General features: G+C 38.0%; 1 protein-coding gene across 2 annotated transcripts in view; it reads left to right on the forward strand.

Moving 5' to 3' along the window:
• REV3L (REV3 like, DNA directed polymerase zeta catalytic subunit) overlaps nucleotides 1–27,688 on the forward strand; it is a 124,789-nt gene that overhangs the window by 72,397 nt on the left and 24,704 nt on the right. For both annotated transcript variants that reach the window (XM_056343093.1, XM_056343094.1), the window contains 7 exons: nucleotides 3,742–3,881; nucleotides 6,776–10,985; nucleotides 11,363–12,342; nucleotides 12,929–13,011; nucleotides 14,269–14,394; nucleotides 16,000–16,192; nucleotides 18,604–18,715. In XM_056343093.1, coding sequence (XP_056199068.1) covers nucleotides 3,742–3,881; nucleotides 6,776–10,985; nucleotides 11,363–12,342; nucleotides 12,929–13,011; nucleotides 14,269–14,394; nucleotides 16,000–16,192; nucleotides 18,604–18,715 — 5,844 coding nt within the window. The remainder of the gene's footprint in view (nucleotides 1–3,741; nucleotides 3,882–6,775; nucleotides 10,986–11,362; nucleotides 12,343–12,928; nucleotides 13,012–14,268; nucleotides 14,395–15,999; nucleotides 16,193–18,603; nucleotides 18,716–27,688) is intronic.

Below are 27,688 nucleotides of genomic sequence, written 5' to 3' on the forward strand. Positions count from 1 at the left end.
TTTTATATGGGAATAAAGATTAAATGTTTTAAGTTGGGTTAGACCTAAGCTTCTAGTTTGCTGTTTGAGGAAAAATTGAGTAGGCTTTTTGTCCTACCAGTCCAAATACAAAACCCTTTAGTTATAAGCTCCTTTTAAGGTCACAGTACAGATGTTAAGGTGTATCTTGTACATCTCACGTGCCTGTAACTTTTACTGAAGTGAATATTTGAGAAGGTATTTTTGTGAAGACTGACTGACCCAGAGGCCTGAGAAAAACACCTGTTTGTTTCCATGCTCAAAGCGTAAATCAAAACATGAACGTTGCTCTGCTGGACTGCTGAAGGTCAGCAACTTGAATATATTTAAGGCCATAGTTCTTGGAACACCTTCTCAGGTTGTAGTGACCTTTTGGACAGTGTGCACTGACAGGCACTGAAAGAAGTTCTATCCGGTGTCTTTTTACCCCTGCTTTGGACAGACCTTCTGGTATTTATAATTCTATTTGAAAGATGAGAGACTTCACAGTCTTAACATTTTGGTATTTGGGGTTTTTACATCAGAAATCATAATTTATAGTATAATTTGGAGAGCATGAGAGGCATAGAAATACTTAATCTTTTTTTTTCCTGAAGACATACAGAGAAGTTGTAAAAGAATCAGAAGTTAGATCATTAGTCCACTAGTTCTAGAGATAATTAATCTCTAAAGCTACTTTTCCTATCTGACCTTTTGATTTTCTTTGGTTTTTTTCACAGTATTCTGAAAAGTTGGAATTTGCATCTAAACCACTTAATGTTAATCTTCAGTTTAGTGGTAGTTCCTGTGTAAAACCAGCCTATATCTTGCAGAATTTATTGGCTCAGGCACAGCTCTGTATGGGCATGACTGTACAATTTCTGGAGTCGGGTAGGATCCTGAAGCAATTAATTGCTTTTATGCAGTAAAGAATCCTTTTTAAAAACTCATCAGACTTGATGAGCTGACTCATGATTAACTCGGTCATATATGCCCACATCTTAATCCCAGACAGAAAGCACTAGAGTGTACATACAAGGTGCCTCCACAGGGAGTCAACTCACGTTCAGAGGGAATTACAAGCTTTGTTTCAGTGTGATCTACAGAATTTGGACTGACTTCAGAAGACAGCATGGGTATCTTTGCCGCCTGCACGATTCTGCTCATGAATAAAGAGCCAGTTTGAGTCTGACAATGGATCCAACCTTATTCTGCTCGGGCAGAATTAGGAAGTACAGAATAAACTGTCTGTACTTCCTAATGAATCCTACCATATCCATACTATCACTTTTCTTTTACTGGGTATTCACCAATCTTCCGTTATTCAAAAAAATACATTGAGGTAATAAGGAGTAACAACACTCTCCTGAGTGAATTAAATGGCTTGGGTTTGGTTTGTGCTGAACTGGAGAAAAAAGCCCATCAAGACCTGAACTGGTTCATGTATGGTTGTATCACACTGTATTACACAATTTTCCTGGAATTTAAACTGATGGGCTTGAATGCGGAGAGATCCAAGTTGTCTGCATCCTGGCTGGGTTTACTAAAGTTGACAAAGGTTTGCTTTATGCACAGGATTATAGCATTATTCAGGTTGGAAGAAACAACTAAATGCTACATATCCAGTGCCCTGTTCAAAGCAGCTTTGGATAGATCAGTTGCTCAAGGCCTTGTCTGGTCAAGGTTTGAGTATCTCCGAAGAGAGAGATTGCATAGCCTGTACAGGCAACATGTTCCAGTGTTTCAACACCCTCATAATAAAGAATGCTTTCCTTGTACATAACATCCCTTGAGACAGCCCTGTGCTCATCGCCCTTCTCGTATCACTGCGTGCCTCTGAATCTGGTTTCTTTATACCCACCCACTCACAAGATCTCTTAGTTTTTTCTCAAGGCTGAATAAATCCTGTTCCCTTAGCCTCTCCTTATATATCATGTGCTCCAGCCCCCAGTCACCCTGGTGCTCCTCAGCTGGATTTGCTCCAGTTTATCAGTGCCTGTCTTGTAGTGGGGTGCCCAAAACTGAGCACAATACTCCAGATGCAGCCTCACAACTACTGAAATTGGCTACTGTCTGGCAGTCATAGCCCAAGCTGCAAATGGCCTTCTTTGCTACAAAGGCACACTGCATATTCTCAGGTTCAACTAGCTGTCTGCCAGGGCTTTTGCATCCTTTTTCACAAAGCCACTTCCCAACCATCTCTCTCTCTGCCTGTAGCCATGCATGGGGTTATTTAATCTCATTTGTGGAACATTTGGATTTGTCCTTTTTTGAAGTCCATGAGGTTCCTGTCAGCTCGTTCCCCAGCCTATTGAGATCCCTTGGAATAGCAGCCCTACTCTCCAGAGTACTGATTGCTCTCCCCAGTTTGATGTACGTTTGCAAGTAGAGCTGAATGTCTTTGCACTGGACTTTTCTATGTTTTTGGAACATAGAGGGAGAAATAAACTTACCTAGGTCGTGGCCGTTGTGTACCTAACTGTGCTTGTTAGTCAGTTCTCTCTTCCAAGTTATGCTGCTTCCAGACTTGAGTTAGTGTGGAACTTATGTAGCCATATTTTAGCCTTTTGTTCCTGAACTAATAAACACGGTTTGATCTAAGTTGGCTCAGTGCTGAGGACATTCAGATGTCTGTGGTGATACGATATATGTAATTCATGCTGTGGTCAAACTTCACAGATAAGAGTTCTTCAGAAGTAAACTGTATTTACATTATTGTGGATTTTCCTTCCTGTAACTTTGAAACCTTGGTATTTATAGCTTTTAAGGCACTACACAGTAATGGTTTATTATATCAAGCTACTAGGAAAATCATTGTTCTCTTAAAAACAAACAAACAGGAAAAAAAAAAGACAACCACCCACCACCACCACCATACCTAAGTTCCTTAACGTTTATCTGGATTTCTCTCTTGTAGCCACAGAATAGCTTATTTCTATGAAGAATTATTTCCATCTCACACTTTTTTTTAAAGAAGAAGAAATCAAATTGCTAAGTGCTTCCAAAGTGGTAATATTCCAGAGTGTTTGGGGTTTGGGTTTTTCACTCCCCCCCCCCCCCCCCCCCCCGCCCCCCCCCAAAGCCATGCCACCTTAAAACCATGAAAAATTCATAAAGCTTTTATTTGTGGATTTACTACTTCTTTTTCCCCAGCAGGTTTATGACTGTAAAAATGGCAGTGTAGAACAGTTAACTTAGTAGAAGTGGCTTAAGTATTAGCAACAGCAATTTCAGAATGTTCAGGGAGGGATGGAAACAAACATATATGGTGGTTGTGCTTTAGTTAAGCCTTCCGAGGGAGTGAATTGTTATAATACAGTAAAGACTCCTTAACAAAAAAAAAAAAAAAAAAAAAAAGGTAAAAATCTGTTTGCTAAGAGCTAAACTGAAATAATTTTGCATAGCTGGTTTAGTCTTCAAATTTCAAGCGCTAAAATTAAACCAGTAAAATTGAGCATCAAAATACCTTCTCTATAACTTCTTAATCTAATGAATCCTTGAATCCTGCTAGTTTTGGCTGTAGTTTTTAAAGGGTTGGTCACCAATGTTGCCTCTTAAAATAGTAACATTGAATAATATTTTGAATTTCTCAGTGAGAAATGTAACAATTTTTTTTGTTTCCCTTTGCTCTCCCAATTCACACAGTCATACAGCACCACACCCCTTTGATTTTGAGGTCCCTGTGGCTATTGGTATTTTCTAAGAGAAGTATTGTGTATTAATTTGTCCCTTGATTTTCTTTAGGTCAGCTGGCAAAAGTATGCATCGAAGTTCAACAGAAGAGGATTCATCTTCAGAGGAAGAAATGGAGTGGAGTGGTAACAATACACTCCTAGCTAATCTCTCTATACCTCAGTTAGATGGGACTGCAGATGAAAATGGTGGTAAGTAAATAAAAAAAACCAGCTTTGGAAGTTGAATTACTACCTGGGTCATAGTTTTGTTTTCAGATCAACTTGCTAATTCTCGGAAGTGTTAAACATTTTCAATTCTTGTTTCACTTGGAAGGAAATGCTTTCAACAGATTGCAGAAGCAGGCCCTTAATATCTTCCTTATCAGCCAACGATATTTTATTCTCAGTGCCCCTCTACAAATTACCAGATTCTGCTTTTCCTATTGTATTAATGATCCAAAAAGGGCATTGTTTAATTAGTTTGGTGGAAAAGATAGTTACCTTGTTGCAAGGTGCATTTTTCTGTTACTATTTGTTATGCAAATATGGTATTAAAATTAATGATTCTGTAGTATTGCTTATCCTGCCAGGATTGCACTGTAAATAGTAAATGTATTATCGTGTAAGTTTAGATGAGTCTTTGCAAGTATTTATCTCACATGCTAAAATATAGTGAGCCTTTTTTTGAGCTTATGTTTCATTCAGTAGATTGCATGTTCACATCTTGGGAATGCATGAGTTAAAACTATGCAGTGGGAAAGCAATACAGAAGAAAGTGCCCTTCAAAACCTATAAAAAAATTAAATTAATCTGTAGAGATATTTCTTGTAATTTCTTTATAACCTGCTATCTTTGATCAAATAACCTTATTTAATAGAATGTACGCTTTGAGGTTAGGCAATTATTTTTTTTTCTTCTAGTAGACAATTACATATTTTCACATTTATAAAATTTTGTTGAGCAAAAAATGTGAAATATATGGATCTTGTAAGGAGAAATATATTTATGTATTCAGAGTTTTCTCTGTATTAGGTTCATTTTTCTTGGTCTAATAAACAGTAATCTTCTTTGTTTAGAGATGTTGTATTAGCCATACTTCATCGCCTTTAAAATTTGAAATTTGTGGTTATCATCAATTTGTACAGAAACTTCTTTCTTAATCCGTAGTACAAACTGGTTAATTTAAAATCTTGTTTGTGCTCATGCATGTACCTCATTTCCTATTACTGCATTTGCTCTTCAGGGCAGAAATGTAACCCTTTACAAAATTTCTGTATTAGTTCATGCTTTTGAATTTATTTGACGAAAATATCAAAGATCATTTATTAGTATATAAAATACATACATCTTAATATATCTATTAGCAGTTCTTTATTAGAGAAAGCAAGCTATATGATCTTATTACATAGACAACTACAGCTATTCTTCTGTGTTCATTGTTTAAAGCATAGTTTGCTGTTTCCTTTGCTTTTATAGGTATAATGGTAGGGTTAATACATGACTTGATGTACTACTAATAAGATTTGGTTTTGCAAAATATACAATTGTAATTTCCTTATTTGCAGTACTTTGTAATTTAATGTAAAAAGGGATGCTTCTGGCTAATGAGACTGTATCTTAAGTATTTCTTTAAATTCTAGAATATTTTAAGTATATGAAATACCACATGCAGAAGAACATAGAATAAGTTTATTACTGTGAGCTTTTACATCAGCTTCTTAATATAAGAGATACATTAAATTCAGAATGATCTCAGTGCATTTCCTCTAAATTAGAAAATGCTTATTCACACATGAATCTGTGTCTGTAACTTCTGAGTGACTGACAAATATTTTTGCCATTTTTATATCTGAATAGTCAGATATCTTCCAAGTGTTTGTTGGCCGTTTTCAGTTAATCATCCTTATTCTTTTTGTGGACTCCTAACCTCAAAGAATCGTAGGCAGCATCTCCCAGCTGTGTTTCACAGCAGAGAGACTCTGTGTATGCATTAGAAAATGTTATTAGAAACAGATTGAAATTTCCTTTTTTTTTTCCTCACCCAGCAACAAATAAATTGCTAAGCTGAAGGCAGCATGAATCTAAGATAATCCCCAAATTGTTTGAGACTTACAGTAAAAACTCAAAAGATCCCCTGACAGTGTGAAGTGCATGCTTCCAGGTCATACAGCATGTTTCATGGCTCCTGTCCCCCTTCAACATTTCACCTAAAGATGTGGACACATGAACAAATTGCAGTGTGCCCAGCGCTCTGTGGCAATTGCCTCCTTCAAATTACTTGGTGTTCATTGTGTTTACGAGCAAGCACACAGTCGCTACAAACCAGTTGTTTTGTGTACTTAGCACCTGCCTGTCTGCACTTTAACTACATTTACTGCAGGATAAGTATCAGTGAAAGAGAAAGAAATCATCCCGGGTATTACGTGATGAGTCTGCACAGGACAGTTACCACAGCACATGCTGGTTGCAGATCAGCGTGGGAATGTTAATGCATGGATATGTATTCATGTTCTAACTAAACAGTGCAAGCTCCTTGCATAAACACCTAAATGGGTGGTGGATTGCTCTGCTTTATAAAAGTGCAGCAAACGATGCTTAGCACACAGAAAAATTACAACATGGCAAGGGATTTGTATTAAGATAGCACTTCAGCCTTCTGTGCAATGACTTTTCTGTAAGGGGAAAGTCATCTAAGTAAGTTCTTTGTTTTTCAGAGCCAGTCAGTATGCATGCTTCTCAGGGACAAAGCAGGATACAAGCTTTTCTAGAAAACAGTCTGTATTGAGTTACCTGAAAGTGATTTTTAGAAGACTTCTTTCAGAAAACCAGCGTGAAGCCTTTGGCAATTGTGTGCCAGTCTACCATTTATGAGTAACTGACAGAATGGCTGAGACGCCAGTGTACTGAAGATGGGATTTTGATAAAGCAGCTCATGTACTCTGGGGCTGTAGTTGTCATGATCATAAATGCAGTGTGATTTAGAAGAGTTTTGTTTGTTCTTTGAATGGGAGGGCTTTCAGGAAAATGTTATTAAAATGTTTAATGTCTTAGGTTATTTTTTTTAACAGGAAAACTAGAGTAAAATCGCTTGTCTTCCATTTCAGACAATCCTTTGAATAATGAAAGTTCTCGAACTCACTCCTCCGTCATTGCAACAAGCAAAATGTCTGTAAAGACCTCAATCTTTCACAAAGATGCTGCTACACTAGAACCCCCATCTTCTGCTAAAATTACTTTTCAGTGTAAACACACAAGTGCCCTTTCTAACCATGTTTTGAATAATGAAGATTTAGTAGAAGACCTCTCACAACCAAACACAGAAACAAGACCTGAACTTTCAGTCCATTCTCTTACAAAAGAAAGCACTTACTCAGCAAAGTACCCAACTCCATTCAGCAATAGTACCCATGCAGAAAACTCTCACAAAGACAGTAACAATAAAGATACTCTCCCAGTTCCTTCACATGAAAATAACATTTTTGAGTATGAAGATGATATTTCATCAGTGAGCAGACAGATACCTAGTAGGAAGTATACTAGCATCAGAAAGGCTGAAAAGGATGTCTCTTTTATGCATGTGGGCCGCCACATTGGTGACAGCATGTTGAATAAAAACCTATTTAACTTTTCTGAGTTGAGCCACTCCAGCCACTCCAAAGGTAAAATGTCCTCTGAAGTAAGTGAAAAATCTAGCAGTGCAAGTATAAATAGCTTTTTTCCAGCAACAGTTACAGAAAATTGTGAATTGGTGTCTTGTTCAGGAGGCAGTCGAACTGTGGTACATTCACTTGAAAATAACACTGATGAAGGTGGCCTTAATAAGCTTAAAATTAGGTATGAAGAATTTCAGGAGCATAAGGCAGAAAAGCCAAGCCTCAGTCAACAAGCAGCACATTATATGTTCTTTCCTAGTGTTGTTCTTTCTAATTGTCTCAGTCGACCACAGAAGTTAGCTCCTGTGACATATAAATTACAGCAAGGCAACAAACAGTCCAGGTTGAAGCTGAATAAAAAGAAACATAGTTTTATCAATCATCAAGAGCCTGCAAGTGTAAATGATGTTGCATCAGTGAAGGAAAGCTGCTATACACAAGGTAATGCTTGTAGTAACATTCCTGATAAGGACAGTGCTTTACCTAGTGACTTAGTTCAAGTTCCTGTTGAGGCTTTTGAAAACAAAATGCCTACAAGTACTGCTAATTATACTGACTGCCAGTTTGCAGATGGATCTCTTGAAACTGAGCAGTCATTTGGATTATGTGGGAATAAATACACGCTCCGAACAAAACGGAAGGTAAATTATGAGACTGAAGACAGTGAATCAAGCTTTGCTGCACACAACTCAAAAATTAATCTACCTCAACCTATAGAAAGTGTTGAAAGTTTGGATGGGTCTCAGAAGTCTCGAAAGCGTAGAAAACTTTCTAAAAAATTGCCACCTGTTATTATTAAATATATTATCATCAATAGATTTAGAGGGCGAAAAAATATGCTTGTTAAACTAGGGAAAGTAGATTCTAGTGAGGAAAGAGTAGTACTCACAGAGGAAAAAATGAACTTATATAAAAAGCTTGCACCTTTAAAGGACTTTTGGCCAAAAGTTCCTGACTCTCCTGCAACCAAATATCCTATTTATCCACTGACACCAAAGAAAAGTCACAAAAGGAAAGCAAAACATAAGTCAACCAAGAAAAAAGCTGGAAAACCACAAAAAACATGTAGTAAAAATATTAAAAGAACTTTATCTTTCAGAAAAAGGACTCATACAATTCTTTCTCCTCCTTCACCATCCTACAATGCTGAAGCTGAAGACTGTGACTATAACTATAGCGATGTTATGTCTAAGTTAGGTTTTCTTTCTGAGAGAAGCACAAGCCCAGTAAACACATCTCCACCTCGCTGCTGGTCTCCCACTGATCCAAAAGCAGAAGAAATTTTGACCAACCTGGATAGAGAAGCTTTATATAGTAGGGGGCCCAATATGTACAACAGCAAGACTGTTAATTCTAGTGTAGGAAAAAATAGTCGAGCAAAAACTCAGGTTAAGAAATGTAAAAAGAAATTTGCTAGCCCCACTGTATCTACCAAGAAAAAGAAAAAGATTAATCAGGCCGATAAAACGGTAGATGATGGAAAGAAGAAACCTAGAACAAAACAAAGACAAAAAACAGCTGAAAAAGCACCCTCGAGAAAGCGTGTTGTGTTTAAAGATGAAAAAGGAAATGCTCGCTCTGCTGCAGAAGTGAAGTTTGTGCTGAAACGTCAAGATCTGCCTGAGATTTCTTACAGCTCTGTCAACTCACAGCCACTTCATAACCGGAAAGACAGTCCCCTTCCTGGCTATTCAGCAGGATATCTGCCATCAGCACAGCTTCCTTCAGCAGCTGATGCACAAGGGAATTCATCAGGCTGTTTTCATTCATTGATGGAAATTGATAAGCCTGTAGACGCACAGTGTTTACCTGCTCCACAAGAAGACCCTCATTCGTCTTTCATATCTACTCCTGTGGCATCTGGAAGGGAAGTACCAAAAATGAGCTCTCAAAGGCCCAGGACTCAAAGTGCTGTGTTTAGAATGAAGGAGTCTGCTCTCATTCAAAACATATTTGATCCATCTAATCACTCAACTCAGGTAACACAGAATGCACGCATCTCTAAAGATAAGACTTCTGCAAAAGCCGAAGAGATAAAAAATCTGCAAAACAGATACTTACCACCAGCCGGGAAATTAAATGAGGCTCATGACTCTTTGGACACAGCAAAGATGGATCAGTTACATGCCTCTAACTATTTGCATTGTAAAGACAGTAATCAACAGCAGATCTTCTGCTTACCAGAGGCATCCAAGCATTCTGATCCTTGTTCTTCTATTCTTAAGTCATCTGAAGAAAGCCCTGGGCCACTTCAGCTGCCTAAGAACTGTTTTGTAACATCTTTGAAGAGTCCGGTGAAACAGTTAAACTGGGATCAAAACCAGAGAGGGTTTATTTTGGATATATCACATTTTAAACCTGAAACAGTAAAACAGAGATCTCTGTCAGAAACAACCATGCAACCAAAACCCATCACCCAGTATAAAAATAGGACTGTAGTGGCCCCATCAGCGTTCAGTGAAGGACAGTCTGGCCTAGCTGTTTTGAAAGAGTTGCTCCAGAAGCGACAACAGAAAGCTCAGAATGCAAACGTTACACAGGAACCATTACCGGCTAAAACACAGCTGAGCAGGAGTCTACCATGCCCTCTTGAACAGAATAAAGCAATCAAAAGGTCACGGTCAATCGCATTGCCAAGAAAATCTCGTGCTCCCAGGAATACAAAACCTAAAGAAAAAACACCAAAACTGTCAAAAATGGAGTCTTTAAGCCAGCAGATCACCAGTCGCATTGATCACACTGTATCTGATGACAGCCCCATTTTTTTTTCAGACCCTGGTTTTGAAAGCTGCTACTCGCTTGAAGACAGCTTGTCTCCAGACCACAATTACAACTTTGATATTAATACTATAGGGCAAACTGGATTTTGCAGTTTTTATTCCGCAAGCCAGTTTGTCCCAGCAGATCAAAATTTGCCCCAGAAATTCTTGAGTGATGCAGTTCAAGATCTTGGTTCTGGACAAACAGCAGAAAATGACTTTCTGTGTCATAATGACAAAAAATCTGAGGAAGAAAAGCAACATACTTCAAGCACAAGTAAATGGATGCGGTCTGGTTCTCTGAGCCCTGAGCTTTTTGAGAAAACCTCACTGGATAATAATGAGAACCACTGCCATAGCCAATGGAGGAAAAACGTTCATCCTTCAACTTCTAGATCTAATTCTATCGATACCTCTTGCACACAAGAGACTGAGGTATGTTTAAATGAAAAATTCAAATTGAATAGAAACACAGTAAATAAAGAGAGATTTCTTAACCTTTCTCAGCCAGCCAGCTCAGACTGGATTCAAAGCCACATTAGAAAAGAAACCACTTTTGAACCCTGTCAACCACTTGATTCAGTTAGTACCTCTTTTACATCCATATTGTCTTCTCCGGATGGTGAACTTATAGATGCAGCGTCTGAGGATTTAGAATTACATGTTTCAAGAAACAATGAGGCACTAACTCCAACTCCAGATAGTTCACCAAGATCAACCAGTTCTCCCTCACAATCAAAGAATGGAAGTTTCACGCCTCGTACTGCTCACATTCTTAAGCCTCTCATGTCCCCACCCAGTCGTGAAGAAATCATGGCAACTTTGCTGGATCATGATCTCGCAGAAACAATTTATCAGGAACCATTTTGCAGCAATCCTTCAGATGCCCCAGAAAAGCCAAGGTACTGTGTTAAATGCATTTCTGCCTACATATGCTTGTGATTATATTAAATTTAATTTATTCCTGTAAACAATTTTACACTGTTATGTGGCACAGATGCATAAAAGATCCCATCTGATATGCATACATTTGAAGTTGAAAATTACTGTACTTCCTGTGCAAATACCCTTTTTCATTCATGACACTTTATTTTTTTTATTGCTTGATATTGTTGTAGTAAGTGGGAATGTGCCTGCTTGGTTTGTAAAAGAAAGATACTGTGCACAGGATTTCCATAGCGAGAAAACTAGTTAGCAGGACTCTGCTTGTATATCATCTTGAGGACTGCCTGCAGTGTAGTTCAGAGCAAAACAACAATTCAAACTGTTTTCTTCACAGGGAGATTGGAGGACGGCTTCTCACAGTGGAAACTAGACTTCCAAATGACCTGCTCGAGTTTGAGGGGGACTTCTCATTAGAAGGTCTACGACTCTGGAAGACTGCGTTTTCAGCAATGACGGAAAGTCCTAGACCAGGGTCTCCTCCTTGTAATGGTCACTCTACTGTTAATAAAAGAGAAAGTAATAGCCATAAAACTAGTGAAGACAAAAAAATAGTTATAATGCCATGCAAGTGTGCTCCAAGCCAACAGCAAGTTCAGATATGGCTTCATGCCAAAGAAGAGTATGAACATTTCAAGAAATTGCCTAAGAATCATCCTGCTGAGCTGGCAAAGGCAGCTGAGAATTTCAGCTCTTCAGTATTGTCTGAAGAGAAATCTGTAGAAGTAGTAAAAGCAGCTAAAGATTTACATTTATCTAGCCTGGAAGGTGAAAGACCTATTGTGCCTACAAAGAATTCTGCTTCTGTGGCAGAAACTACAAAAACACAAACCAAGGAAATCTGTGATAAGCCTGTAAGTACTATAGGAACTTCTATAAATACTAAAAATTACATAGACTCTAATAAAACTCCGTATGAAGCCAAGACACTTAGTACTTCAACACTAGAACATGATAAGGAGGAGGAAGAGGAAGATTATTATGTCAATTATAGTTCACCAGATTCTCCAGTACTTCCTCCTTGGCAGCAAGTAGCATCTCCAGATCCCAAGCAGTCCAATTTAGAAGACGCAGAGTGGAAAAGTCAGGATATCGTTTTGTCTTCTGTGGAAGAAAATGATGTCGTACCTGTTGGAAGTGCACAAAACTCTCCATCCACCCAAGGGGACATGAGGACATCCTTTGACACATCACCGTTTCCAGTTAATGGAGATCCTGGAAATCCTGGATTTGTTTGCCTACATAGTACACCCATTGTGCAGATTAAAAATCAAGACAGACTACCTGAAGTTCTTGGTTTTACTCCTTTATCCACAGGTAAATCCATTAAGTGATTCTAATGATACACCAAAAGAATTTCTGAATATATTATATTTCTTTTGACATAATGATAAAATAATTGCATCCCCACAAAAATACACTTAAAACTTGTTTTGGAAAGGAAAAGGCCTGTGCATTGTTGTTAAACTAACTGTTGAGTTATGAAAAATGTCTAGAAGCAGAGCACGCTTTTGCTTCCTGATGGTCTCTAGCATCTGAACACTGAAGAACTGATTAAAAACTTAATTTAAAAGTATAGCTTATTTTGGCAATTTTGAAATCTTGTTGGTTGTATTGCTTGTATTTTCCAAACATAGTCTCAATGTAGAGTGTGAATAACATTTCACTGTTCAAGGTGATAATGATGTGAGGTTTGGTAACTTACTGGTCTTGTACTATACATTCCTTAATGTCCAAAATACCAAACTGTAATAGTTGTGCTTTGGATTCAACAGAGAACAAAGTTGTATTTCTTTATATAGATAATATTTGTAAACCAAATGCCTCTGGTTTCTAGCATGTTATTTAATGCCTAGACAATATTACTGAGGCTAAGCAGTTTTGTACTCATCTATGTTTACAGAACCAAAAGCCCAGAAACTGAGCCACAAGAGAGGAAGTAATACTGATAGTCTTCAAAGAGTACTCCTAACCACACAAATTAAGGTAGATGAAGATTTATGTACAGATGCATTTTTATTATGCCACACATACACATTTCCATTCTTTCTTCTGTCTTTTTTTTTTCTTTTGCTGTCAAGATCTTGAAAAGACATTTAAAATGGTAGGGTGCAATTGCTGTGGTATCAGTATACGCTCAAAGTTAGGAAGAAGAAATCAGTTTCATTTGTGGGGCGGGGAGAAGTTGGATATGGAGAGTATGTTATGTTTTAGGGTAGTGAGATGCTAATGAAACACTAAAGAGGTGCCATGTAAGGCTGGTTTTTTGCTCTTTTACTTACAACATCCTTTTTAAGTTCAATTGTGATTTCCCGTGTGTGTGTGTATGTATGTGTATATATATATATACACACACATGCAGATGTTGTATATTATGTATCTCTGTGTGTATTAGTTTTCAGACAATGTTCTAAGCATTTTCTGAAAACAGCGTAGCCCAGGGGTCCTCAAACTATGGCCGCGGGCCAGATACGGCCCCCCAGGGTCCTCAATCCGGCCCCCGGTATTTACAGACCCCCCCGGCGGGGGTTGGGGGGGAACCAAGCAGCCGCAGATGACTGCCTGCCACTGCATCCGCGCCGGCCCCCTGGTTAAAAAGTTTGAGGACCCCTGAAGCAGGCAATTAATGGCACTAGTATGCTGACAGAGTAAAATTTCTCTAAACAGTGTTTCTGTTCCCTGTGTTGGAAACAGAAGAGTGGCTAGCTGCATTACCAAAATGACCCATTCGTTTTCTCTTTTGTTCTCAACATACTGGTATTCATCCAGTTCAAGTGGGTATTTAAGTGTACCCTTAATTCAGTGCCTTAAAAAGTGGTGACTGAAACAGGGTGGTTTGATGAATTATTGCTCAAGAGAGAATAGACATTTGCTGGTTCCCCTGTCCGCAGGCTTCTAAGAAAGCCTGTATGTGTGGGAGTGTTTGGTTTTGGTTGGTATGTGTTTGGGTTTTTTGTGTTTGGTTTTTTTTTTTTTTTTAAGTATTTCAAACAGCCTCTTGGTTTACTATGAGGTTTCATTAAAAATAAATACTAAAGGCAGAAAGATACAAGTGTTGTTTCCCTGTTGAAAAGTGACATGGAGGAGATGGTTGAAAACTTTTTTTTTTTCGTAATTGTAGTGTAGCGTTTACATTTTCATTAGATACATTTCAATTAATATTGCATGTTAATTTAACAACCTGTAGTTTTCTCAATATTATACTGTGTGTTTTTCTCTTCCCACCCCCTCCCCCTCAATAAGAATCAATTTGCTGCCCTTGGTGCTCCAAAGAAAGAGACTTCTCAGATTGAAGGACCATCTTTAAATAACACTTATGGTTTTAAAGTCAGTGTGGAAAACCTGCAGGAGGCAAAATCTTTACATGAGGTAACTTATTGTTACATGTTACTTTATAAAATGTAAATTTTATAAAGTTTTATAATGGCAGAATTTAAAAATCTTTTCCTCATTCGTCCCTACCTGACTTAAAATTAATCAGTGTGAGACGTCTGCAGCTTTAAGTAGTTGATCGACTAGTTTCAGCTTGGTCTTCAGATGCCTTTATTTTATAGTATTGAACTAAATTTTGCAGTATTTTTGTTGAGGTGGTGGTAAACCTTTTTTTAAAAAATAAAAATAAGGGAAAGATCAGAAGGAAGTAGTAGTAAGTTTTGTATAAAAACATTACTGGGAAAACTAGTTCACCGTAACTTTCATGAATTGTTTTCTTAAGAAACAAGGCATCAGGCATCACCCAGTCAGGTCCTCCCATTGTGTCTACATGCTACCTTCTGAACCTGTTGGCCAATTTCTAGTGTATTTAACAAAATGGTACGTGTTTCAGAGAATGTCTCTACATATTTCATGTAGATAGCTGGTTGGTGTTGGAAAGAGAGATCAGCATTGGGGCTGGAGAAAGGGATGCAGTGTGAATACAGTACTACTGTGTTGGGCTGCTAATTGGTCAGCCAGCATGTATGTGCTCCCAGACAGTCACCACATCTGTGGCTTGAAAGCAGCTGTTGACAAATTTACAGATGAGATGGGGAGGTAGCAGTTTTGTGCACTGAGTAGGTGACATAGGAGAAGCCACAAGAAACATGATTTTGCAGGAAATTGAGATGGAGCTTGATAGTAAAATTTCATTTCAGTGATGGCTGCTGTAGCGATTTAGGATGCAAATCTAGAGGAAATGATGCTGACCCCAGGGCAGCTTACATATTCAGAAATATTTGTAACTTTGCCCTTGTAATCTCTCCAGCCTGCCCATTAGTCCACACTGTCAAGTATATTACGCAAGACAACAGAGCAACAACACAGTGATGAAACAGTATTAAATACTACAGTACTTATTGTAGAGTCAAAACTGTACAGTATGTACAACTGTACAATATATAGGGATTAGCATTTTCTTAATGGAAACCATTCTGCAAAAAGCTATGGCAATATAATGTGGAAGTTCATTAATGCAAGTGAAGGGAAAGTTAGGTATTCTCCTTATCTCCCTGTAAGTGACTTAGTCTCCATGCTTGTTTGCACGTCTTTGGTGAGAGAGGGAAAGGAAAATAAAGAGGAATGGTGTTCCTTGCTCTTGATCAGTCTGGAAACTTAATTCAGCTCAATATGCAAAGCTGTTTGAAAACATTACAGGAATTCACTGATGCGAAGCTGAACGTTTCTGTTTGTGTTTTCTGCTTGTGGTAGAAGATGGTAGTACTTGGAAACAAATAATGAATTTTAATAATTGAGTATTAAAAATGTATTAAGTGATTAATCTTTTTTGTAAGATAATGCTCTTTGCAAAAAAGTGAGATCCAGAGATGCATGTTTAATTACTTCTGTTAATTTTCAGGTTACCTAAGGTAACCTCTTAGTTACAATATAATATGACCATTTAAATGTCTGCAATGCACTAATTTGCACTAATACTCTCTTAAATTTTTTGAAGAAAGCTCCAAAACATACTAACTTATTCTATTTATTTGTCGGTAGGTCCAACACCTTACCCTCATCAGTATGGAGTTACATGCTCGAACCAGACGAGATTTGGAACCAGACCCAGAGTTTGATCCGATCTGTGCTTTATTCTATTGCATCTCATCAGACACAGCACTGCCAAATACCGATAAAAAAGAAATCACTGGTGCTATAGTGATTGATAGAGACAGGACACTCTCAAGCCAAGGTTCCTATTTCTTTTTTTCTTAACGTATTTTGCAAAAATGCTTATTTTGTAGTAATCAAACAGTAGCAAGCAAAATATAATCGAGTATCTATATTACTATTTAGCTCATTTAATTTTGTCTTGTTGACTGTTGGATGAATGGCCGTATTAAACAGAGTTTTCCTGCTTATATCTTCCAAAGAACTATTGCATGGGCTGTAAACCACAAATAACATACACATGTGCAAAATATCTATGTTTGCGTACTTGTGGACAAGCCCCTGCAGTGTTCTAAAAGTATAAAGAGGAAAACCTGCCTTTAGTTTCCTACTCAAGTTGCTGGATAGCTACAAGTAGAAAATGTTAAAAGCAAGACAGTATGTTTTATATTTTACTTAAGGGTTATTTTTGTGGTTTTATCTGATCCTTTTAGGATCTAAACAGGGGCCCTTATTCTATTGTACCTTTTTGGCTTTGTTTAGACCAGTGATACTCAACCTGTGGCTCTAGAGCCGGATGTGGCTCTTCATGGCCCTACAGGCGGCTCTCGCAATGTAGGCATCTGATCGGCGCTCCACTCTATCAGGCAGCGCGGGGAGCACTGAGCAAATGGACCAGCAGTGTGGGAGTCGCTGAAGTTCCCCCTCCCATAGGGGGAAAGAAAAGGAGCTGCTGGGATCCCCCCACAGGTAAGAGTAGAGATCACCTCCCACCCAGCAGCCGTGGGGCAGAATGGGGAAAAACTCGCCCTTTTGCCCCTTCCACCCCTCTACCCCACTCCTTCCTAGCAGCCAGAAGGGGTTGAAGACAGAATGCTGCTGGGAGAGAGGATGCTGATGTGTCATGTCGTGATGTATCAATATGTGACGGTGTTGAGGCAGCATCATCACACATTGAAGTGTCATGATGGAAAAAAAATCACACTGTTGATACTTGATTTTTATGGTGCTCTACAACTCCATTTAATAAAGAAGTGGCTCTCCAGCTGTTAAAGGTTGAGTACCACTGGTTTAGGCTAGTAAAAAAAAAAAAAAACCCAAACAAAAAAAATTTTTTAAAAGTCCTCTTTTCTTTCAGGGTTTCTTTGGCATTGTGAATGTGTATTAAACCACAAAATACTGTCTAAAATTTAAGTGTGGACAAAAACCTATCAAAAAAAATTAGCATTAAGGCAACAGCTCCTTCTTTTACCAGTTTATTTTTCAAAGTATTGTAGATATTATGTTAAGCTAAGTTCTTTTTATTCTTAGTGAAGTTTATTCTGGTGTTACATGCTTGTTGTTACTATCTTTAAAAAAATTATCACCATGATCTTGACTAAGTGAGATTTTTCCGCAGTGTAGCCACTATGGCTCCCTAGGTGTGTGCCACTGATAAATTATCAAGAAAAAGCTCTCTGTAAAGAGGTCCAATAATATTTTGAAAACCAAAAGCTTCTGATCTGTTTTTGTTAATGAAATAAAATGATGTGTTTAAATGTTATTGTGACATTTCTTGCTTTAATTGATGTGTGCTGTCAATATTTTTGGGTTCGAACTTTTTTGAGTTCCCTGTGGAGTGACTTGACGTTGCGATACACCTTTTTTTTCCCCCCTTTTTGTATTACTATTGCTTTGTAAGTTGCAGTACTCATTTCAACATCTATTTCTGAAAGCACACTTTTAATTCTCAAGATCTTAAAAATGTGTCAAAGTAGAATGCCTTTTAAAAACTCCAGATTGTTGCCTTAATCAGAGATTCTAGTATCTGTTGTATAGAGAAACCAAAAAGACAAAGTATGTATTGCATATAATTTATTTAAAGAGGTTTTTTTATACGGAAGGCAAATGCTGAGTTCTTGCATGCATACAAATTTAGCTATTATTCTCACATTATCAATGTAGACACTTTTAATGTGCACTAAGTAAGCAGTTGCTCATGTTTTTCCATTTATATTAGTAACTGAACAGTGTTTAAGAATTGTACTGAAAAAAGAACTATACTATGTTATGTAGCATTTTCATTCTTCAGAGCATTTTGCAAAGCACTACTCTTAAGCTAGCAATTAAATATTTTGCATGAAAACACTGTGTGAGCTGTTATGGTCTTTTAATATTTCTTACTCAATATAATTTTCTAATAGATGGACTCCTGTACATGTAAAATGGTGACATTTCTCTTGAAACAAATTTATTTGTATCGGAGAATTTGTGCAAGATTACCACTATGGTAGAATTTTACAAAATGAGAAGAACACACTTTTCCACCCAGGAGGAACAAAATAAGTCCATGGAATTAATTGTGATAGCAATTCATGTTAAAGATAAACATAGGTTGTATTCCATACTTCTTTTGAGTTGTATGTTTTGTTCTCAAGTAATATTGTTGACTGCAGTCATGAAATTCCTTCTAAATTGTAATGATTTTTTTCTTTTTTTCACTTTATTTTCTAGGGAGCAGAGACCAAGCCCCCTTACTCACAAGATCTGGAGTTACAGGACTAGAAGTCAGTTACGCTACTGATGAAAGAACTCTTTTCCAGGAAGTAGTGAATATTGTAAAAAGGTAGCATATCTGTACGTTCTGCTTTTATTTTTCAGGCTTGGTACAGCAGATTTAGTTCCTTCAACCCTTGCCAGTCTCTCAAATACTGATTTTTTTTTGTTGTTGTTGTTTCCCTCAAAGGATTATTTCTAGAGTGGACAAGCATGGTGGTCTTTCGAATAAAAATGCTTTTTGCTTTTCCTTTTCTCTGACAGCAAGAACGTTCAGATCCTCTTAAGCAGCTGAATTACAGTCTTGAAACTAATCAGCCATATAAGTAATGTTCTTTAACATACAACCTTTCCTGTTAATCCCAGAATTCATTGCACATCTCACTCTGAAACTCTCAGAATAGTAGATATTAACAGTGCTGAGAGCTACAGAAGACCCCTCAGATGGGAGGCATTTTTCTAGGGAGTGAGGCAAGACAGAATAAACCCTACATGGCACTGAGACTGCTGTGGACAGATTAAAATAACTGGTAGTTGAAAAATCAGTTTCCTTCATTAGTTTTGTCTTCTCTGAATGGAAATCCCCTGCTCTATCACACTTGGAAAACTGCTGGTTTTCCCCATCTCCACCAAGGCTGGGAAGCCTGTTTGATAGCCTTCTCGGCTGACGAGTAGGTGGAATTACAGACGTCTCTCCAGACCCAACTGTCAGAGGTGCAAAGCTGTAAAATTGCAAGGAAAAATAAAACGGATTTAAACTATGAGTCACCCTGCTGGAATAGAGGCACAAGAAAAGTGTGTACTAGGCAGAGTACATTTGCAATTCTTTCTCTCTCCAACCAGAAAACCTCTGATGAGAAAGACTTTGACCAACCCCATGAAGCCAGAATACAAAAAGAGTTGCTGAATGCAACCAACTCAGGGTGGGTCCTGACAGAGCAGCAGATCCCTGTTCAGAGAAGACAAAACTCAGGTAAGGAACATAATTTTATTTTTCTTTCTTGGAAATCTAGTGCTCCATCAAACTTAGGAAAGTTACTGAGAATGAGAAGCTGCCAGTAAACGAAGAATTCCCCAACAGTTGGGTGGAAGTTTAAAAAGTGACACAGAGAGTATGGGAAAGAGAACTCAGCAGTTAGAATATGTATTTATCGCTGAAGAACAGAAGAAGTCTACAACTGCACGTACCGAAGACATTACAGAATGAAAAAAAGCATGCAATTTTTGTAGTACTTCAAGATGGAATGTACCAATCACCGGGTTGCTGACTGAGAGATCTCTTCAAAAGAGATCTTCTCTTTCAACACTGTGCTAGCATGCCTTTTTGACACAACAACTTTATCTCCAAAAATTTGAGTTAGTTAACTTGTATTCCTGGAAGATAAAAGATTGAATCTGTTAATGGAGAGGCATTCTGCTGTCATCGTCTTAGACTACTTCCCTACCCGCTCTATGCAATGTCACCTAAGGAATCAGATTTCTGCTGCATTCTCAACAAATACGTTTTTAAAACTTGGACCACATGTTCAGTTTGCTGCTTTTTTACCCCTTTATTTTCCGAAGCCTAGGTGAAAGAGAGTAAGAAATTTTGCTGAAGTAAATGTTTTATATTTCTTAAGCGCAAAACAAGTGTCTAGACTCAGAGTAGCTTTCACTGAAGGAAAAAGTATGGTAAAACTACTTGATTAAAAAGTAGTGGACTGCGTAAGTCTTTCTCAATGGAAAATGGACAAGCAAGCAGCTTGAATGAAAACTTCAATTGGGAATTATTTTTTAAACAATCTTCTGTTGCTCTTTTTAATGTTTTTTTTTTGCAGCACAAGCTAAGTACTCCAGTTGTTCTGGTAGGTGCACTATATAGTAGATCTGATAGGTTAAAGAAAACAATCAGACCATGTTTAAGAAGCACGACCACTTGGGGTTCATGGAGCAAAACTCAAAATCACCTTAATTTATCAGCAGAGGACCATTATCAGTATCTTATGTACTGATGAATGCATCAGGCTAGAGGATAATAGGTTCTTGTGACCAAATAGCGTGCCCAGCTTTTGGTTCATGTTCTTGGCCTCTTTGGCTGTTGGAAGGAAGGATGGAAGAATGAAACTCCAGGTTCCTGGCACAATGGATGACAGGATATCTATTCAATCTTTATTGTCAATACCATGAACAGACTTTATCAACTTTTTGGTGCACTGAACAGAGGGTACCTCAGCTGTGGGAGGAATTGTCTTATGCAGTCCAATTGAAGAATTCTTGTTCCCATTTCTAGTAATTTTCTTGGTGGTTGGCCTAATTCTTGTTCTTACTTCAAATATGTGAAATGGTGGAACGTACTCATTTGTTTTAAGTTCCAGCCTTCAACTTCTCTGTTTAGCCCTTTTTTTTTTTTTTATTCTGTCCTGGTTATTGAAAATACTAGGTGGTTGATTCTGTCACTTCTTGTCAACAGATGTAAATTCTGGAAAAGCACAATAGAGAATTCTTGACCACTGTTCACAGCACATAGATGAGTGAAAGGCAATTCCCGGGAAGTTTGTAACTTCCTGCAATACTCATCAGTCTCTTTTTTTTCATCACAAATCTGCAAGTGTTTTGTCTTCGAACAAACAACCCAGATTATCTACGCAAATAGTCTTTATAACACGCTGATTGATATTGAGGGACACAGATTCTGAAGCAGAGAGGGATAAACTAGTGAGGTTTTGAAGCTTGCTGGTGTTTTCTTCTTGATCTGCACGACTAGTCTTTTGTCACTGAAGAGTGTTTCCCAGATCTCGCTATTTATAGCAGAGCTAAAGTTACTCCATTACATACTCATTGAAGATGAGTATTGCTCCAGAAAGTTCACTGAAATTGATGAGCTGAAGTTGGATTCAGTTACACCTTCACTGTGAAGTTGTTCAGTGTGTGCTAGATCTGAATGACAACAGTAAGATTAACGTGTGTTTCCACCTAGGCATCTGTAAAGCAAATACCAGGTTGAATGTTCTTCAGTGGAATTGCTAGATGTTGTCTCTGATTAACTCAAGGCAGTTGGCAAATGAAAATAAGTCACCTTGAGGTCTGTAGACCGGAAGATAACCTGGTTGTTTCTCAGGAATTGTGATCTGTGATTTCATCTGTGCTGAAAATTAGCAGATTTGTCCAAATACTGAAGGGAATAAGCACCTTTATTTCTAGGAGATTATTACTGAGAGCAATTCAGCTGTGAAATGGGAGTACTTAAAAGTGTGACTACCAAAATCTATGGAAAAACAGCTAAAAGAAATCACATCATTGTAAAGGGAATTTGAGAATTTTCTTTAATTGTAAAAGGTATTGAAATACTGAGCTGCTTGAGGATTGAGAGGCAGGAAACAGTTTGAAGAGCCATAGAGGTGAGTTTGAAGGAGGCAGGGAAGAACAGCCAGTATGGATCTGCAATAAAGAAAAGCATAATTAAAGTGGTTGTTGGTACCCTGACAACCATCTTAGAGTTTGAGAGGAAGCCTCGCCTACATAGGTCCAATTTTCCCTTCTTTGGTAAACAGTCCTCTGGCTATAAACAAAAAAATAGGACTTCAGTTCAAAACGGGTGTAAAGCACCTGAGAAACAACCTCCTTCCCATCCTGTGCAGCCAGTGTGGCTGATCTACAAGCACAGAGAACAAAGTTGTATGCTCTTTGGAGTTGTCATAGGGGAATATTTTTTTTTCTTTAGATGGAGCCTGTATTGCTGTCCTAAAGGATTCTGTCATGCTGCCTGAACAGACCATCTCTTTATCATGTCAGCTGCAATGAGTTGGGAGAAAAATTGGAAGAATCTATCTGCTTGAAAAAGTAAAACAGAACCACCTCTGTGTCTGAACCTAAAGGCAGAAAAAAGAGTAAACACATTCACATAGCTCCGTAAACCAGTCAGTACAAAATGCAGGAAAGCTGGCTGTTGAAGGAGGAGGTAAAGGGAGGAGGAAGGGAATGCTACAAGAATGTCTGTCTTGGAGATTTAAAAAAAATGGGAAAACTAGAGATGTTCAAGCCTGATGGAGCAGTGGATTCCCATGAAAGAGAAATTAAATGTTTGGGTCTGTCCTACACTTTTAAGGAAAATTGTGCCACTCTTCTGTAAGCGCAGATACTACCAGTAGCAGAAAAGGGCTGGTCCTGCAGACATGAGAGGAGCAAAATTTGGGGAATTTATGTGGGAATGCACAGTCCCCATCTCTGTAACACACAGAGGATGTGGAAACAGAATGGGCTTGAAAAAAGGTAGTAGTTTCACTGCTACTTGAAATGTGCCAACCACCCATGGCTCTCTGTCCCTGTGGAAGTAGTTTCTGGTAGAAGTACAAAAACAGAATATACAGTTATAGGATTTTTCTTAAAGATTTTTGGGATAAAACATTTGTAAATTAATTAGTTGCTAATACTTGATGTTTAAATATTTTGTATAATGTTTTTCTTGTAAAGTATGATGCCAGTCAGTTTCTTTGTGTAGGATACAATGTATTGTATTTGTTCTTCTGTAAATGCTTCAGCAACATTTTCTTTTTAAAATAGAGATGTATTAATCTAACCTTCTTTTCCCAGGCCGTTATCATCTTCTGTGGCGTTTTCCTGTAGAAATCTTTCCTTAATGTCCTGTGTCAACTTTATGGATTTTTATTGTCCAAAAGCAAACTGGAAAAATGTTTTCAAGAGATTTCATTTGTGTATTTGAGTCACCAAGCATTCTGCTGCCATGCACAGTTAATTTTTTTGTCTGTACCATAGGTCTGGCCTAATATTTCCCCCCCCTTTTTCTTTTAATTTTAGCTGGAAGAAAAATAGCAGTCAGGAAAACCAGACACATAATAGAAGGGAAGGCATAACTGGGAGCTTTAGTGTTCATTCACAAAATTACCAAATGAGAAAGAGGAAGAGATGGCATAACAGCACATACAACTTAGCTAGAAAGGAAAATAATTGCATTTCTTTTCTCTGCAGCATGTACGAGTTGAATGCTAATGTTGTCATCTTTAAATCCTGCCAGCATAAATGCTGCTTTTCATCTTTGCAGAGAGACTGGCAACAGCATGCAAAGCAGTATCAGTGCCCATCCTTTTAACAAAAGATCACTATGTTGGCAGGCACACCTCTTATTCCCGTTGTGTTAGTCCTAGCCAGCAGCTTTCAAATATCAGTATTACAACTTCCTAGTTTCTTGCAGGTATAAAAGCTGGTCTCATTACAATTTCTTTTAATAAAACAGCTTAAACTGATGATGAAGACCAACTGGATAGTATACTGTAAAAATTGTGACAAGGGAGGATGAAAAAAATAAAACGCATCCTCCTTAACTCACAACCTGTCGTCTTTGTGGTATCACATGAAAAGAGGAGAGAGAAAGCAAAAGAGAGACAGACTTCAGTTGAGCACACATCAGCTAAACCTTGGGTTTAACTGTTCATTTTCACGTTTGGAATAATGTCATCCTTTAGGTCCAGGCATCTCCTCTAATAGCAAAAAGAATACCACAGAAGTTCTCAAGAAGTGACACACTGGTTCATAGGTACCGCTGGTACATGGCATTTGGCTTCAGGAGAAGGCGTTTATGCTGCATGAATTGAGACCGAGTTGATCAGCAGCAAGGCAATAAGCAAGAAACAGCAGCACCTCATGTTAGGTGCAAGAAATCAGATCGGTCTGTTAAACCTTTTGCCTAAGATGGACCTTACGCATATTGTAACACAGGAGTTTGGGGTCCCAAGTGTTGCTCATTAGAAAGGAGTTTGAATTGAATTTAATCTTTCTTTGGTGTTTTCCTTCAAAGATAATTTAGAGACACACGTAACCAAAAATTATTTTGATTGTAAAATTAAGGAAATACCTAAGCATCCATAAATTTATTAATACTAATTATAATTCTCTGTACATATATTGTGAATGCCTACAGATCTACATACAAAATACATATATGTGTAACTTACTGCGGTACCTGAGCAACTCAGTTGCTGGTGGTGTGTTTATCATTTTTCATGCTTTCAGAAGGATACCACTTGGATCCAAATTTTAAATACAGGAAACTGAGACTAAGGGACTATGTTTACAGGGAATTGACAGTAGGGTTTGAATTCACCATTTATTAGGTACTCTACCTTGATTTTCCATGTAGATAGCTTTGTATGAGAGTCATGTGACTGAAACTTAGACAGTTATATTTCGTTGTCAGTGTCTACCCGCATCACCATGTATGTTAAATAGTCAGAACAGGACCTCATTCTACAAGAGTCGGCGAAAATATAAGGAATAGTTCACTCAAAGAGGCCTTTTTCTTCAGTGACAATAAAGAGACCAGCTTAGAAAACTTGAGATGCCAAACTTAGTTAAAATGAGGCCCTCCCCTTAATGCATGTGCAGTGTGTAGCTGGGAAGGAAAAGCAAAGTAATGCACTGTAAAGTGATACACTATGACTCAGTAATGTGCCGTTATAGGCAATCCCTAATGGCCTGTGCAAGCAAGACTGAGTTCAAAACTACACATTGATTTATTTTTTTTAATCTTTTGAGTGATAAGTTTTCCAATCTACATGTGAATTTACATAAAATTGTGTTGAAATACATAATATTGAAGTTAGGTACAATTTATTTATGTAAGAAAATGCATGCATGCATCTTAAAACATCATAAACTACAGTGGTTTTATGTCTTGTCCTATAAAACATCTTTCCATCTGAAGGATACCAGGGAAACAGTTCTTGTGATTATATGCAGATGTTTTACAAAGGTAATTTTATTGATTAGCTTAAAAGAGAATAGTAAGATTAACTAATGAATCGATGAAATGTTGCATTCGGTTGCAATACAAATAGAGGTATTTGCAGTAGTAATGTAATAGCCCACTACAATTCGGTTAAGTAAGAAGTGAGGGAGATAATGCACTACTTGGGCAAGGTGAAACCCAGAGCAACTGGCCTTCATCACAGGTAATAGCTGTCTAATGTAGTTATGGCAGCTTGCTACTTCCAGACAACATGGTGCTTTCTGTTCAGAACAGGCTTAAAAGAGCAAGCAAGTTCCTGGCACAATGAATACTGTTTTATGTACCACGTAAGAAGTTCTTCACAAGTTTCTCATTCATGTTTGCATTTGTCATGGAACCCATCTGCATAACATCTTGCCCTGCGTAAAATCTACAAGTATTTTCCATTTTGAATTATGTGACACCAGTTTACAAATACGAACATAAATGACTACTTCCTTTATTTTAAATAATCAGTAGTGTTTTGTATGCTAGGACCAGGGTAGTATAGCTGCAAGAATTAATGTGAAATATGTTAATTTTTTTAACATTTATTCTATGACTGTATAAAACATTACATAATTGCTTTTTATTTCAAAGCTTAGATGGAGCTATTCATAATTTTAGCACCTCAGTTGGCAGTCATTGTATGTTGTGCAGAGCAGCAAGTGGTCATAACTCTTTTTGACACTGATTCTGCTGCTGGTAGGAACCGCAGGCTAGCTTCATTCATTTGTCCATAAACTGTTCCAGGTAACTTTGGGTGTGTACAGCTGGTAGAGTAGGCTTCCAAAATGAGTAAATTTACTGCTTCCATGCCTGATACTCTTTTCCTGTCTCCAAAACCAAAGAATCATTCTTTTTACATTAAGAGTAGATGGCAAAATACCCCCCAAATGCAAAGTCAAAGTGCTGGTTCTTTATCTGGAATGCTAGAAATCAAAAACTTGCTTTAGAATCTCTGGCTTTACCCAAAAATTTTTGGAAAATCATTCCTTCACAGGTAGAAGTAGGAGGTAAAAGGGATTTTTGCAGCTTCCGCTGGCTGGTACAAAAGCCCAAGTTGTAATAAAGAGATAGCCATGCTTAGTAAGAAGATTCAAATACTTTTCCCTTTATTTTTCACGGAAAGTTCATGTCCATGGCAGAAGTGTGGTGAAGCTCTTTTCTGGATCTATTCTCAGAGTACTTGGTTACTTCAGAGTTGTCATCTGCCCTTGTCTGGGACACGCAAGAAGGAAGAGACTTTGATGATAGTCTGAAGCTTTATTTGTAATGTTTGTGATACAGCTTTAATTCAGGAAAGTGGTATTCCGCTATAATCAGCGGTCAGGGAATGTTGGCATTTTTTGATGCCTTTAAGGATGCAGAAAGTACAGAGACCCTGTTCACAAGCCAAGGTCCCTGCCTACTTCTCCCATAAACTAAGGTCTGCAAGCCTGTATCCAGTTGTGGGGCTGGGCATAGACTGTGGTACAGGACCCTTGACCTGTCATCCAGTCCTCTGCCTCCTGACAGCTGCCCTTTTGTCATTCAGTTGTACTGAATCCTGCCTGCTGGAACTCAAAACCCCTTGACTGAGCTGCATTGAAAGAAGCAGATGTCCTTCCCTGTGAAGCGTCTTTTCTTTTTTTGATATAAAAATAACAGCTATCTGATGTTACTTTGGACAGTATCTTTCTGCCCAGCCTGGGAGAATCATCATTAGGCTCTTCAGCAAGTGACCAGATCATGACTTCTGGTTTTGATAGTGCCTACTCAAAAGGTAGGTGATACAGGCTCCTTCCGAGCCAACTCCTACCAGTGCTTTGACTTTGAAGCCACCTTGTGTGTCCTTCTGTCCAGTCAACTCTTCTCTGAGCCTAAATGGAAGATAGGCAGTGCCTGTGTCAGAAGACAATTCTGACTTCTTTTTTTTTTTTTTTTTTCCCCTGTCATACCTGAGCCAGTCAGATTTTCCACCTGGCATGAAATAACAGCGTAAAATGAATTTGTCTTGTGTATCTTACAGAAAGAAGGTTATCTTAAAGGAAGATGTATGTAAATAGAACAAGTAAATACGGTTGCTTTTCTCCATGTTTCAATTTTGACAGCTCTCACTCAACTGTGAATTATAACTTTCCCAGTAAAGAGTCAGCATTTATGACCAGAAGTGTCCTCTGATTATTATAAGCTACGCTGTGGTATGCATGACACATTGTTATTTGCAAAACATTCCAGTAGCCTAGTAGCAAATTCTATTTCATAAAGGAAAATAGTACAACAAAGTTTGAGGACATTTTT

Source organism: Falco biarmicus, chromosome 6 (genome assembly GCF_023638135.1).
Source record: "Falco biarmicus isolate bFalBia1 chromosome 6, bFalBia1.pri, whole genome shotgun sequence".
NCBI lineage: Eukaryota > Metazoa > Chordata > Aves > Falconiformes > Falconidae > Falco > Falco biarmicus.